Source organism: Scylla paramamosain, chromosome 24 (assembly GCF_035594125.1).
Source record: "Scylla paramamosain isolate STU-SP2022 chromosome 24, ASM3559412v1, whole genome shotgun sequence".
NCBI classification, from domain to species: Eukaryota; Metazoa; Arthropoda; class Malacostraca; order Decapoda; family Portunidae; genus Scylla; species Scylla paramamosain.
Window position 1 is genome coordinate 2,374,035 of NC_087174.1, and position 15,966 is coordinate 2,390,000.

The 15,966-nt window shown below is 45.2% G+C and overlaps 1 protein-coding gene and 1 long non-coding RNA gene across 2 annotated transcripts in view; one reads left to right on the forward strand and one right to left on the reverse strand.

Annotated features, from left to right (window-relative positions):
* LOC135112566 (uncharacterized) overlaps positions 1 to 15,966 on the reverse strand; it is a 169,620-nt gene that overhangs the window by 117,549 nt on the left and 36,105 nt on the right. The window contains exon 3 of the long non-coding RNA XR_010274467.1: positions 6,515 to 6,598. This is a non-coding gene — a long non-coding RNA (uncharacterized LOC135112566). The remainder of the gene's footprint in view (positions 1 to 6,514; positions 6,599 to 15,966) is intronic.
* Positions 1 to 15,966, forward strand: part of LOC135112564 (irregular chiasm C-roughest protein-like) — a 75,024-nt gene that overhangs the window by 41,328 nt on the left and 17,730 nt on the right. Inside the window, exons 2-6 of the mRNA XM_064027023.1 lie at positions 5,348 to 5,661; positions 9,726 to 9,957; positions 10,368 to 10,557; positions 10,828 to 10,952; positions 12,343 to 12,494. Coding sequence (XP_063883093.1) covers positions 10,432 to 10,557; positions 10,828 to 10,952; positions 12,343 to 12,494 — 403 coding nt within the window. The 5' untranslated portion in view covers positions 5,348 to 5,661; positions 9,726 to 9,957; positions 10,368 to 10,431. The remainder of the gene's footprint in view (positions 1 to 5,347; positions 5,662 to 9,725; positions 9,958 to 10,367; positions 10,558 to 10,827; positions 10,953 to 12,342; positions 12,495 to 15,966) is intronic.

Sequence of the window (15,966 nt, forward strand, 5' to 3'; positions counted from 1 at the left end):
AACATTGGGATTCTGGGAAAACATTGCTTCTGTAAGAACGGGTCGTGTTTACACGTGCTCAAGTCTCCCAGAAGCACGTAGCACGATACAAATCATAATGTTATATGCTGTTACCATCCTCTGTGCTGTCACATCATCGAAGCACGAAGACAACTTTTTCATCCCGCTGCCGGCCACTCACAACCCCAGGGACCCTCTGTTCCACGCACCCCATTACGCCTGGCATTTGTTTTATCATTATTACCATAACTACGACTATCCTCCGAACTTCAGCCAGTATCGAGACCATTAACATTCCCGCTGAATTACGTTTCTACTTCCCTCTCTTCAAAGTGTTAGCAGCAGATATAGCAGCAGAAACAGTTACGAGCAGCAGCAGAAACAACGGCAGCGGGCGGCGACGGCGGCAGCGGTAGGAACAACAAGAGAAGAGGAAACAAAGTAAACAGAGCAAGTAGGACGGCGGGGTCCCGTCGAGCGCTGACGCAGCCAGTATTGCCCCACCAGCTGCCGTTAATACGTCACCAGTATTGACGTTGAGTAACTGTGCCGGGCGCTCGATAGCAGATGGCAGGGGGCATAGCGGCTACAACGTCATACTTTGCAGTAAAGACTACTCCAAGCTACTTTTTAATGCCCTAATGATAGAGACAGCGGTGGTAAACGTGAGGGCGAGTGGGAAGGTAAGTGTTAAAGTAAAGATTTTCCTGAGCGTGTGCAGAAAGACGTACAGCGAGCATTTATATACCTCTGCTTGATATTGGAAGCTGAAGCTGGTCTCTCCTTTGACCCTCCCTCACCTTGATGACGGCTGCGAGCTGCTGCCAACAACCATATGTGAACCTATCAAGGGGAATTACTTTTCACGAGGGAGAGAAGAGGCATCGAGGACACAAGAGCGATGTCACTTCCCTCCGTCCTCCACTTCAGATACGCAACAGATATTATTTGAGGCAATAACGAGCCCTCCCAACTCCCAAGGAATCCTCCAGGCTCTCCGATACAGAGTTGGACATCCATCCTAAGTCCATGAAAACATTCCCAACACGAGACGCGGGGTCTTGTCTATCCCGCTGTTACACTTGTCGTCTGGAGCATCACCAAGTCTGGCTACCTGAGGAAACACGACCAGTTCCACGCAGCGGGGGGGAATAAGATACTGGGAACAGATACATCATATTTTCTGCGAGACAAATCCTACAGAGATACGTTTGCTGCACGAGTTTACTTCTTTCTCTTTTCTTTTTTATCCTAAACAAATCTCAGAAATTCTACCTGTATAAAAAAATCAACAATGTTTGCAGGACAAAAGAATTTTCCGTATGGTTTTCTCGATCACACTAAAGCAAAATGTCAGTTGGAGTGGCATTCAACAGACAACACGCAATAGCTAATCTACCACCACCAACATAGTCACCTCACACAATGCTGACTGAACTTTACACCATCGTAATCTAGTCTCTCTGATGTGGCAACACAAGGCAACGCATTCTTTCTCTCTTGGCTTATTTCATCACGGCAGAAACGTTCTTCAAAAAAAATAAAGTAAAGAAAACGGTGACGCTTTACGGGGCGAGGGAAGGCAGTGAGGGAAGTGAGGCAAGTGAGGGGAAAGGCAGTGAATGACCTGCCCGCTGGACGCACACCTTGAAGCACCCGAGGAATGTGGCTCCCGGAAGGCTTACCGCTGAATGAATCCAATTTTCTGTTGGTCTTGTTCATAGCAACAATCATATGGCGCACCACAGACTCCTCCCAGTGGTGTAAAAAGGCGCGTAATAAATGGCAAATCGATGGCCATTGGGAGAGCTTCTAAGGAGTGCGTTGATCAATGGGGGGACATCGATTGATAATGCCGTCTATCCGAAGGGTTCCCAATAACTGGTATAATGGTGAAAATGGCTCCTGTTGGACATGATACTCAACAAAAGAAGTGGGAAAGGCGCGTAGGGAGATGTAAACATGAGGAAGCGTGTCTCGCCTCAAAAGAAAGACCAAATGACTGAAAAAGCACCACGCAAAGTGATGGGGTGATAGAAATGAGAAAAGGAAATATTTAAAAAAATGTCATAAATCTCGAGGTTACAGATTCAATGATATGCCGCACTAAGAAGAACTATGAAATATTCAAACCAAGTTATAATGCACGAACGCTTTGCAAAGAAACGTAAGAGATTTTCTTAGAAACTATTCACGTAAAAGAAATGAGAGAGAGAGAGAGAGAGAGAGAGAGAGAGAGAGAGAGAGAGAGGAGAGAGAGGAGAGGAGAGAGAGAGAGATGGAGAGAGAGAGAGGAGGAGAGTGAGAGAGAGAGAGAGAGAGAGAGAGAGAGAGAGAGAGAGAGAGAGAGAGAGACTCAAGAAAAAAGCGAGAGACGGAGGGGAAAGAGAGGAGTAACAAAGAGTAAAAGAGACACAAGACCGTGCCAAGTGTCCCCGGAAGAAAAAGGAGGCAGTCAGGAGGAGAGGGAGGCGCCCAGACGCGGCAGGACGAAGAGGACCCACGTGTGCTCCAAAGTTGACTATCGCTCGCAGATCGCGCGCTGAATTCTACAAGTTTAATGAATTTGGACAAGAGCAAGGCAGTCGGGCGTGTAAGCGGCGGGCACAACACACACGGTCAGGCGAGCCTTTTCGCCCCGTCGAACTTACTGTATTTCACGATTTTGAGGCTTGCATACGCGGCGCTGTATTTAAAGGGAATTTGCCTAACTTGATTTCACGCACAACTGCCTCTAGTATCTCGAGTTGCGTTGTTCACTTTGATTTCTAAGGTTACGTCAAGGTTAACTGCATCACTTTTTATCATGGAGTTTTCCTTCCCCGTGCATGTGTCGCCCTGATAAAGAAGGGAACACGAATACCTCACGGACACTATTACTTGCTGGCTCTGAATCCTTTGCACGTTTCGTTCATGTACAAAAGTTATCGTTTGGTTCAGTAAGCTTTTGACTCCACTTTGACGTGCACACGTTTGGCCAAGCAGGGCGAGCGGAGACTGGAAAAACTTATTTGTCATCGAAAAGGAAACGCGTCCAAATCCGACAGAAAGTTTAACTGTCTGATCATTTTGGATCAATCGGGGTTTAAAACTCACATTATTTCTTATTAATACTATTTTATTTACTATTACTACAGCTACTTTTACTAACACTATTACTACTACTACTTCTGCTACTACTACTACTACTACTACTACTACTACCAACAGCAGTGGTAGTATAGTAGTAGTAGTAGTAGTAGTAGTAGTAGTAGTAGTAGTAGTAGTAGTAGTAGTAGTAGTAGTAGTAGTAGTAGTAGTAGTAGTAGTAGTAGTTGTAGTAGTTGTAGTAGTAGTGGACAAAAGATATCAATACTATCACCTGCACGATCACGGAACTCAAGTAAAAACAAGCATCAGGTCAAACAAGAGCTGTGGCATGACTAGACCCCGTTACCCTTCCTCCTCCTTCACCTGACCTTGGGAGAGCCTCCAGCCCCGTGCAGGCGGCCGGCTATAAATCCCAGTTACGCTAAATATAACCCGCACCCACACAGTGCTCCTTAGTGAGCCGCGGCGCCTCGAGTTCCGGCCCGTGTGATGAAGGCCTTCTCTGCCCCTGAGTTATGTGGAGACGATCAAAATTAGGACACCCAGAGGAGGTTTGGAGAGAGGCAAGACAGAGGAGGGATGAGGGGATTGGAAGAAATAATTGCATTGCATGGATACAAATAACGACGAGTAAAGGCATGTTGCTGGGGAGAGGGAGGATGAAAAAATGATAAATAAATTAGGAAGAAAAATGGCAAATAAATTAATTTAGAAGGAAGGGAAAATAGCACGGTTGAGATGATAAAACGTGGAGGATATGTGTAGAGGAAACTGTGATAAATGAATGTACATATGACAAAATTTATGACAATGCCTATGAGAGAGAGAGAGAGAGAGAGAGAGAGAGAGAGAGAGAGAGAGAGAGAGAGAGAGGAGGAGAGAGAGGAGAGAGAGAGAGAGAGAGGGAGAGAGAGAGAGAGAGAGAGAGAGAGAGAGAGAGAGAGAGGAAGAGAGAGAGAGAGAGAGAGGAGAGAGAGAGAGAGGAGAGAGAGAGAGAGAGACGAAGGGAAGAGTTAACAGATCGTAAGAAGAATCGGAAGTCAAATTTACACCACAATTTCCTGTCTGTTTCAAATCTAATTACCTAACGAGGTCTCTGGCTTTGTGAGTCGTTCTCGGTGAGGTGCAGGACAGCGAGCGGCGCGGGACCAGGAGTCTTGCACCTCAGACACTCAGGGTAGCTAAGCACACCAGCTCAAGCATTAAAATAGAAGTTTATGATTGCTAAATAAAAAGCGATTGTTTGAACTAATGTCCTGTGAGTGAATCGAATGTCTCACGATACAACGCAAAAATAAATAAATAAATAATAGAAAAAGTGTACCTAATAGTGTATACAAATTGGATTTAAAGTTTAATTAAGAAGTAAATATTGCGAACAATCGATTATTCTTCAAAACGATGCGAGGGAAAAAAGATGGTAAAATGATAAATTACGTGAAGAGAGGCTAAAAATTTCACTTCAAAAGGTGGAACAGGGTGACGCAAAGCACAAATGATATGAGAGACCGGCAGCCTGCAGGGTTACACAGAGGCACGCGAGACGCCACATGATGCATGAAATTATTATGTGGGTGTGACTTCACCAGGAATTACGTAGTTATGTTTATGGTAATGAGGAATTTGTAACTCTCTCTCTCTCTCTCTCTCTCTCTCTCTCTCTCTCTCTCTCTCTCTCTCTCTCTCTCTCTCTCTCTCTCTCTCTCTCTCTCTCTCTGTCATATTATGTCTTTTCTAATACGTAATTTTCGGGAAAACGTGACATGAATGATCGAGTCTCGTCCTCTCTCTCTCTCTCTCTCTCTCTCTCTCTCTCTCTCTCTCTCTCTCTCTCTCTCTCTCTCTCTCTCTCTCTCTCTCTCTCCTGTTCATCTTTTTTTTCCAACATTTCTGCTCCTCTTCCTTCTCATCTTTCTTGTGCTTGTTCTCTTTAGTTTCTTCCTCATCCTTTCTTTTCCTCCAACTTGTCCTCTTTACGCTCCTCCTCTTCCTCCATCTATCTAGTAACTGACCATAAATGTCCTGAAAAGTAAATTTTATCTTTGTGGGCCACTTTTCTTCGTTTTATGTAGACAAACTGGGCCAAGTTACCGAGCAATTTTTTCCCCTTGATACTCGCACGAGAAATCCAGAACCTTGATGCTTTGATGAATTTCCAGATAGTGCCTCCGAGGAAAATCGAAAAAATAAAATAAGTAAAACGATATCCTCCACTTGATATCGCCGTCACTCACACTTTTTTTTTCTTCTTCCTCAGATGTACATCACTTGTAACCGACGGGGGCGAATGGACTGGCACGTTGTAGGAAGAACGTGGCTCTCCTGTGTGCCCTTCTTCCTCCTTGCACTGGCGTTCCTGAGCACGGACGCGGCGGAAAGTGGGGCCGAAGCAGAGATTCGCTAACCAGCCGTCACCGCAGACCGCCGTGATCGGGTCGACGGTAGTGCTTCCATGCCGCATCATCAACAAGGTGGGCCAGCTGCAGTGGACCCGGGACGACTTTGGCCTGGGGAACGAACGGGAGCTGTACGCCTTCAAGCGCTACTCCATGATTGGCTCCGATGAGGAAGGTGAGTGAGAAGGGAGGACTGGCTGTCATCTGGTGTGCGATGTGGTGTTTGTGTTTTTCAGAGACGTTAGGGCCTATTGTTTGGTGTGACGGTGTGGGCTTTCGTGGATAGGAGCCAGAAGAGATTTTTTTTTCAGCTATGGTGGTGCTGGGTGTGGTAAATGTGGGTTTAAGAAAAGGGGAGACTCAATGATCAGATGTACTGGCGTAGCTTGTGGTGTTTGTACTAATGGTCTTTGTGGGGAAAGGAAGGTTGGGACGCCTGAAAAATGTAAAATGACACAAGTCGGTAGTAGAGATGGACGTGTTCTCAGGAACATGAATCTTCATGTAAGGTGAATCCTCCTAATAGTATGACTTTGACGTCTAAAACTTCAGGTGAAATATAGTACAGAATACGAATAAAAATAATAATAAAATAAAGAACTAGCAACAAACTAGAATCTGAATTACAACATAGTGAACAAACAGTACAAGTATTACTCACATAAAAATATAACATAAAACAAAATCTTGCAAATTTGAACTACGAAAAACATAAATGAAAAATAACACACGCAGTAAAATATAAATAAGCTGCATTCAGAATTTACCTCCCAAGTCTTGTATAAGAACATCGGCATTTATAAATACTTGATAAAAATCAAGTAGAATAATAAAGAAGACCTGCGATGAATTTTACAAATTCAGGAAAGAAAAGATCCTACACAACGAAGCAGGATTAAATAAGAGAAAGAAAAAAAAAAAACGTTTCAAAGGTGTTACTTGCCGGGAGGCGGTGCAGTGGGAACAGGGAAGGCTCAAGATAGCTACTTCCATCGGTCAGGATGAAACAGTACTTACATCATACTTACATTATAGTGTCACTAGGGGGGCCAGCGGCTGAGGGGGCGCGTCCATCCAACTCACCCACACAGGCAGGGAAGGTACATACAGTACTGTGCACACAGATTAAACATAAATGTGAGTAATAGAAAACAGATCGTTGATGATGATGATGATGATGATGATGATGACATTATAAGCTCCTTTGAATCACTTTTCACTAAGACGCGGACAATGTGCATTAAGTATCCCAAAACCCTGCCTATAATTACTTTTTAACCACGTATCTGAACCATCTGTCATTCCTTTCTTCTCTGAGCCTCAATAAACACTTGACGAGAATAGAGTTTCTACGTATTTCACGAGGAATTGCCATTTAACCCTCGATGGGAAAAGAAGCAGTAACACAAAATCCTGCCAGGGTGAACTGAGAACAGACTTGTGTGATGTAATGCAAGCATGAAGTGTAAATGTTAACGAATGTACGAGTGTGCAGGGTCTTCCCCCACAACACACTCGATTGGCGTCTAGATACTACCAGTCCCGCTGCTACTAGAGGAGATCCTGTCACTGGGAGAAAAAATCGTTCCTTATTCTACCATTGTCCAGAAATTGAATCCAGGTATTCCAGCTGCCCTCAGGGAGCAGGAGCGCTGGGTAGAAATGTTCAGTGTTGCTTACACCAATATTACTCCACACACGAGGGTCACTTTGAACTACAACAAGTACACATTTTCCTCTCCTGCAAGAACGTGTAATTGGTTTGTTTGTGTCGTGTTTACTTTGCAAAATGATGCGAAAAACCTGAAAACTCCTCTCACTCACATATCATTTTTGATCTATTATATTTTTTTGTCCACAGCTCATATGAAAAATGCATTGATTCGCTTATTTACTACTGTTTGACATATTGTACTGCATAAGAAATTAGTAATTAAACAGTATATTTTCATCAGCAATACAAAATTTTCCACTTCAAATATGCAATGCCATCAAAACAATCAGGCTTATCCTAACTCATGTCAGCTATTCCACTCCAAGCTTACTTAACTTGCCACAAGCGTTTAATCCACCTTTGTGCAGCACGTCAAAATGAATAACTCATGATCTGACAGAATTCTCTCCAACATATTACCAACTCTGTATCTCTCTTCACTGTGGAGAAATGTAAGTGAATAGTTGCGTGCATAACCAAAAACATCAAAGAGAAGAACAATTTTCATATGCGCAAGTAGATTACAAACAGATCACAACAAAGCGAGCGACGGCTAAGCTGCAGCAACGCCAGGCGCCTTGAACACAAGCCCTGTCTTGTCACGCTTCAAACATGTAGCTACGTGTGTTTGTTTATACATACACATATATACATCACATTCTGGTTTATCCGGCCTCGTAAATGACTCTCTCTCTCTCTCTCTCTCTCTCTCTCTCTCTCTCTCTCTCTCTCTCTCTCTCTAACACACACACACACGCACACACGCAAAAACAAACAAACAAGTAAACAAACGCAAATACAAAGTGTAAACATTTAGACGATACGTGTTGCATTCAGGAATTCAGTAAATTCACGAAGGTAGGTTTAATTTCGAAGAATATATCACGCGTTTGTCAAACTCGAGCAATATAAATAAGTGCAACCTTTGAACACTGAATTTCGCAAAGGAGGGAAGCGTCTGAGTCTGGTTGGGGCGTTAAAGCTGGCGGTGGCAGGGGGGAAACCAAATAAGTCTTCTCCCTGCTGACTTATGCATCGCGACATACCAAGCGGCTTTACACGTCACACTACAACTATTCACAATCAGAACCCACGATCCTGATGTACCGCAAAGAATTCCCCGCCGCACAGGACACCAGTAATGGACGATGTGAGTGCCGTGAGGAAAAGTGCAGGTCAACAACACGGTAGAAGAAGAGCATTGCGTCACCTTTGATTTTGTTTATTGCACCCCCACCATCGCCAGCTGCCCGTGCCGCCGCTTCACCACACGCACACAGGCCACAGCAAACAGATCCTCTCACCCGCAGGATATTCACCTTAAAATGTCGTTAATTAAGTTAATGGAAACAGTAAAGACACAGGAATAGTGTACTTATTAGAGCCACCAGTAACTATCACTCCGCAGCTTTTACTCGTAGGCTTACAACAGACGCCGCCTCTCTGCAACAAAAAGAGTTAATCTGTCGCCTCCTAACTACCTTTTTACTTAGTGTCTCCAATACAACTCTCAACCTTTGCTTAGTTAATGTCCACCTGTTACTCTCGCTATCATCACCTGTTACCTCACTAGCACACTCACGTAATTAATCATGACCTGCTATCTCCACCACTACAAATACCTTATATAACTACCACCTATAATGTTCACCGCCACACGCACCTTACGTAATTAACCTTCACCTGTAACCTTTGCTACCGCACTCATATTAATTAACCATCACCTTTTCTCTGCACAGATACATCTCACTCACCGCCCATTACATCCATGAACTATATTCTAAAACACTTCTGGCCGCATCTCCACTACTTTCAAGAGACTTTAGTTGAAGTTACAGTCGTTTTTAAGGGTGGTTTTATCGTTCTAGGGAGAGAATAAAAAGATTCCCACATTCTTAGCGGGAGAAACATTCTTGACAACCCGGTGAATCATCTCTGTAGCCTTTGAAAATAGTCGTGGTGGGAGAACAAAGCGTTTCTGAGTACGGGTCCGTATCTCACACATCTCCCTGTACCTAATTCAATAAAAACCCCAATCAATATTCCACGCAAAAAAAAAAAAAAAAAAAAAAAAAACGCCACACGAGTCACCTTGGGAAAAATGACAGGTGGGGACATAGAGAGACGATGCAGGTAACATTTTTCATGCGTATTATCCTTTGCTTCTCGTCCTTATTTTGGTATTATATAGAGTAAAAACTTATGAAAAAGAAGACCCGGAAGAACGGAAACTCAGGTGAACGTGCGCAAGTTAAGCTGCTTTTTTTTCCTTTTTTTTTTTTGCGCATCATGTGGATTTACACGCGCACACGCAAACTAAAAAAAATGTATATAATAAAGAACGGACAAAAAATAAATAATAGTATGCGTTCGAAAAAAGTTATGATGATGAAGTTGATGATAATTTAAATACCTATACTTACATTCCTCTATATATAAAGTAAGAATACTGGCTAGCGCTACATATTTCCTCCTCCTCTGATGCTCCCGGCCTCCCTAACACTTACTATTCCTTGCACCTTCAGGAGACTACAGCCTGCGCATTAGCCCCGTCACGCTCGAGGACGATTCCTACTTCCAGTGCCAAGTGACAGGCTGGAGGGGGATCCCGGGGTGTGAGGTCCCAGACAGCCAAACTGACGGTCTACGTGCCCCCAGAACCTCCTGAGATTACCCAGGGCCCCGTTGTCACCACCACAGGCAGGAGCGGGTGTCCAGCTGACCTGCATATCCAAGGGAGGAAAGCCTGCAGCCGAGGTGAGTTTAGGAGTGGTGTTGTTGTTGGTGTTGTTGGTGTTGTTGGTGTTGGTGATGTTGGGCGGTATTACGTTAGCGGACAGGAGAAGGAACAACGAGGTGCCCGGAGTGTGTGAGGCGAATAGAGGCGATTTACTCGTACAAGCAAGCGCGGCGAAGTTTGCTAAGTGCGGAGCTAGACCTGTTCGAGAGTTTTGAAACCCAAATGCAGGACTTCGTTTATCACTGTTCCCCACCCACCCCCCTCCTCTCTCTCTCTCTCTCTCTCTCTCTCTCTCTCTCTCTCTCTCTCTCTCTCTCTCTCTCTCTCTCTCTCTCTCTCTCTCTCTCTCTCTCTCTCTCTCTCTCTCTCTCTCTCTCTCGCTCGCTCGCTCACTCAAGGAGTCACGTAAGTTCCTGGCCTCCCACAGATCCAGTGGCTGGACGGCCCAGGGCGGGAGGTGACGGAGGGTTATAGAGTACTCCACGGAACTCATGGCAGACGAGCATCGCCGCAACGCCAAGTCCACTCTGAGCTTCCTGGCGTCGCGCGAGCACCACAACACAGTATTCACCTGCACAGCCTCCAACCCCGCCCTCCACCAGCCCTTCAGGACACAGGTGAGACGCTCTATCAAGTACCACATGACCCGCGCTTGTGAGTAGAAGGCGTCATGCAATACTAATACCAGCAACGTCTATTTTTTTCTCTATGATAAGAACAGTTAATTTGAATAGGAAAGGAGTCATGTATCATCCAAGCTAATGCAAGGCTGCAGATTACCGACTGACACGCGGGATAGACTGGAGTAAATATACACACCAGTCGGCTGACACATACACGAAGGGGTATTACGGGGCGGGGTGATGACGGCTCGTTTTGTGGGGCAGGTGCGGCTGGAGGTGAGCTACCCCCCGGAGGTGACCATCACGCACGACCAGGACGGATACATGGAGGGCCAGACAGCCACCCTCACCTGCTCCGCCTCAGCCAACCCTTCCGTCATGACCTACAGGTGAGTCCTCAAGAACACGTGACCTGTCTTGTAATTTAAATTAACACTTATCTGTGTTTTTTATTATTATTATTTATTAGGAAATGTTATCCATGCATATTAGAATTTCTACTTAGGTTGTTACTCACGAAAACTGGGACAAGTAGTGAAGAGTTAATGTTACCTGGTCTAGGTTGAATAATATGAATATGTAATCATGATATACATAAGTTATTACTTTGCAAATTACATCAGATGTCATTAGGAATACGTTCCGGATCGCCTGTGTAATAAAGCAAATATGATTGCTTTTGAAATACAGATTAGTAAAGGCGATTATCAGCTCAGTGATTCCCGAAACCAGACGCAGATTATTCACTGCCGTTGGTTGTCTCCCCCCTAACCCCCGGCTGCCCTAAGCAAAACATTCCTCCAAGTAAAAACTCAAAATAAATTACTCCGACATGGCCATCAGGCTGTAGTACAACTCGGTCCTTGTAGCCTTTACTCTTCACGAGTTTAAAGAAGGACGTAAAAAATAATAAACGAACTTAAAAGGACATGAAAGCGTGAGGCAACAGTGTCACTTTGTCACGACTTTTTTCCCTTCTCTTTTACCGTGAACTTCTGTGTACACAAACTGAAAATAAAAAAAAAAAAGTTCTTTTTACTTTTGGTGTGATCCGCATTAAGGGGACACACTTGCACGTTTCCCAACTACAGGACTTTAGGGAGGAAGGCCATTCCGAGCCTCTGGACACGTGGCAAAGCTAAAGGGTTGGCTGAGGACATTGTGTTGTGGGTCAGGAAGCTGTTACAGGAAGGAATGGGGAAGGGGGCAGCAGGAGGCGCCGCACGTAGATAATGTTTATGACGGCCTGAACCTGCTGGACTTGTTCGCACGGATAACTTCGGTATTCCACTCCTCCTCTTCCTCACGCCACTGGGACAAGTTTGTACAGATCTCAAAGACACGCGTAAAAAAGGGACGAGGAAAAATTACAGCAATGCTCTGCTTCACACGGTATGAATCCAGAGCGATGCGGTTGCCACAGGGTCATGATAAGAGATAAGATGGGGAGGCTCTGAATGAAATCGTTTAGTATTAATGGAATTTTTACAGAACTCGATCCGCTGCGTATTACTCAAACTGGTCGATACTTCGGGCGGCGTAGTTTTTCACGATGCTATTTGTATTATTGTTAGTTATCTTGGAAAACCAACAGAATCTTATTTACTTTTTTCGCATCACCACATGACACACACACACACACACACACACACACACACACACACACACACACACACACACACACACACACACACACACACACCACACACACTATTTCTCTGGTCTAAAAAATATATATAAAGGTGTAAACCCCGTGTGCTGCTTGCTTCCCTCTTGCAGGTGGTATCGCAACGGCCAGCTGGTGGAGGGGAACAATTCAACCCAGCTGGTGGTGACGAAGGTGACGCGGGACAGTAACCTGGAGGACATTACCTGCGAGGTGTCCAACGAGGTGGGCACGTCCCGCAAGATTACCCGCCTCTCCATACACTGTGAGTACCCTGCAATGTATGCCACACGTCGCATCTCTCTCTCTCTCTCTCTCTCTCTCTCTCTCTCTCTCTCTCTCCTCTCTCTCTCTCTCTCTCTCTCTCTCGCTGGCTCGCTCGCTCGCTCGCTCAGTGCTTCACAGACCAATCTTCTTGATACCCTCTCACGCATCACAGTCAGATTCTTCTTTCCATCATCAACCCCAAGTATTGTTTCACTCGTTGTGGTGAGGAGAGTCGGCTTAACCTTGCTTCTCGGAACTGATCACTCCCTGCTCGCTCCTCCTCCCCCTCTCACACTGCCTTTATCCCGCCGCCCACCTCGTTGCGCGCCACGTGAGCACGAATGTTTGCCGCAGATTCTGTTTTCGTAGTCTGGCTATGCAATTATTCGGGTGATTGCCTCATCAAGCACTCTGGCCCCTTTTTCATCCAAATTCTCAGCTTCCAAGTCACGACATCATTTTCGTTCAACGAGTGGAAATCAGCCAGAAGGTGGAGGCGAGGAAGGGTTTGTGACCAGTAAACTTTACAGACAGGAGGGGGACTTAATACCCCAGATGAATTAATAGTCTGGGGAAAACTGGAAAGGGTCTATCTGATATCACAGGAAAAGCTAAACCGTTCCCAGCGACATATGCGGTAACATGGACAGGAGACATCTGGGGCTTAAATATCCTGGCGTTAAGCAAGGAAGGAAAGGGAGTGGGAACGACGGAACGGTGTTGCGTGTGTGGGACGCCTGCTATTTTGTCCCAGACACTTTGGCTAATCACATCCATCCTGCTGTGGTGACGTCCACGCGCCGCAAGCTTCACGATGCTGATAAAAGGACATGCGGGCACGTTTGGGTGACAGAACACAAGAGTCTGAGTATTCACATAACGCCTCCTCATATTACAAGGCAAAGTAACACGATTTTCATTACTAACATACCAGCCTCCCATTATGACAGACACTGGACTAATTTCTGATACACCGTGAGCGCGTCGGTGACTACGAAGCGGAAATTCATCATTTAACCTTTAATTGGCAAAAAAAGTGCCTCATCCCTGTTATGAATTAATATCACTTTAAAGAATATTGTATTTGAACCCAACATCTGTCGCCTGAAATCTATATTGTGACCTGTAGAAATGTTTGGCGCGAGGAGAAAAAAAGAATACACATTTATTAGTTTGAGGGCGACAGGCAGGCAGCCAGCCCCAGATCTAGCCAGCCCACACCTGGCCGCCGCGTCCCTGTAGTCTCCAACATTTAGCAGTGACCCCAGCACTCCTCCTCCGCTCGATATGGCCTTTAGGCACTGTAAGGGCAGGGGACGGGCGCGGGGAGAGTTCGGAAACGTGTCGATGTAGGCGATAGTGAGGGTGGTAGGGGATGGTAATGGTGAGAGTAAGGCTGTTAGCAATTTAGAGGAGGGTGAGAGTCGAGGTAGTGGCAGTAAAACGGGATTCAGGTGGTAACGGAGATGTTGATAGTGGCGGCTGTAGGAGTAACTATTAAAAGTGTCGATACCTGCAGCTGTAGGTCGCATCTGTGTGGCGGGAAATGACAGTGGTGCGTAGCGATGACAGTAGTATTCAGTTATCATAAAGACACACCACTCGTACTCTTCACAAAATGTAATCTTAGTAACTTTATCTATCTGCTTAAAAGCGGGCCGACTTTTGGCTATAAAAACGAACTCGGGAAGAAAGTCAACTCGCTCCTGCTCGAAAAATAAAAAGTAGCAGAAAGTTTCAAATAGAGTAAGGTCAATTTAGTTTCCAAAGTGTCTTGATAGTCCTCTCCTCAAGGAATTCAAGTTGTATGAAAGTGGAAAAACAGAGGAAAGCAGACTGTTACAACGGAGTTCACCCAGGATGAAGCGGTGAAGGTACGGGTTAGCCCTTGCATTGATAAGATGAACAGGACAGGGAGGGAAGTGAGTAGAAAGTCCTGGTTGACACGTTGGTAAGCAGAGAAGAGCGGTAACCATTAAAACTGCCGCAGAGGACTGGATGGGAAGCGACGCTGTTATGGACTAGCAGACAGGAGACAGTTAAAGGGAGAGAGCTGACGGCACGACTACGCTTTGATTCCGTACTGTTCACAAGTGTTATGTAAGACTGGCTCCAAGATGTGAAGAACTTCATGCTTGGGGGAGTGAAACAACGTAAAGAGGCGACATCTGAAGAATAAATGAGGAAGAGTTACAGTGACGCAGACTTTCTAACTTCATGGGGACTTAATGCCATTAGAGATTGGAATTTTTCATAAGACTCGTGATAGGCAAGCCAAGAATGTCTCTACATGTATAGATGATGCTAAAGAAGATGTAGCAGCCGTGTGGGAGGTTGTTTCTTAGCCAGCAAAGGACACCAGCACATTAGCAACAAAGGGAAAGTGGGAGTGTTCTTTTCTCTGAATTCCTCTGTTTTCTGTTCATAAGGTTGTCTGTGAAATTACTTTTATTATTTTTTTTTCAACAAAGGGCAGAAGTTGTCCGATTGCTATTAATAAAATAAAGGCGAAATATTCCAGTTAATCGCCTCCCCTGCACTACAGTGAGTGATCTGACTGAAAAAAAACAAATAAACTCTAAAAATATCTCAACAACTTTAACATGGTGAGGTGCCCACTCACTATTCTTCCATTACACCCACGGGCAGAGGAGGTTTTCCAAGGGCGAGTGTTTCGTGGCAAAGGTGAAAGTGGGAATTCGGGGGGTGTGAAAAGAACGGGTGTTGGGGTTGTTTGTGGTGGAGCAGGAAGGGGAAGGTGGGGTGGGAGGAGGGGTTTGCTGGGAGTGGTCAAGCTAAACCGTCCGATCAATAAGTGGCCTCTAGTCTTGCCTATGTAATTACGGGTAGTGGTGTAATTAGGGATCTGCTTCGAGCGCGGGTCCCACAGGTATTAATTAGCTCATTCATTAATGAGCGGAGTTCGCGGAGCAGAGCTTAAACCTGATGAAAGAAGGCTATTGGGATTAGTGGTGGTGGTGGTGGTAGGAGTAGTGGTGGTGTTGAGGTAAAGAGGAGGAAGGTTCTATTAGTTGTAGAAAGTAATGGTTCCGGTAGAGGGGAAGGTGTGTGTGTGTGTGTGTGTGTGAGTGTGTGTGTGTGTGTGTGTGTGTGTGTGTGTGTGTGTGTGTGTGTGTGTGTGTGTGTGTGTGTGTGTGTGTGTGTGTGTGTGTGTGTGTGTGTGTGTGTGTGTGTGTGTGTGTGTGTCGAGAACTAAGTCTACGTGTACCATTACATAACGCGCTGCAATTAAACGAAGGAAAGTAAAACAATCCATAAAAACAGAAATCAGTGCGATCACCAACATTCTGAGTCATGTGTGTCTCATGAGTGACGAGGAAACCATACATTGTGCAGGACAAACACCAGGTGACGGAATGCCTGGAGAATCAGGGAGGCAACAGGGGGGAAGCGACAAAACACCCACACCGAAGCTGCCTTTCAGGATAACTAATGTCAAAATAACCAAT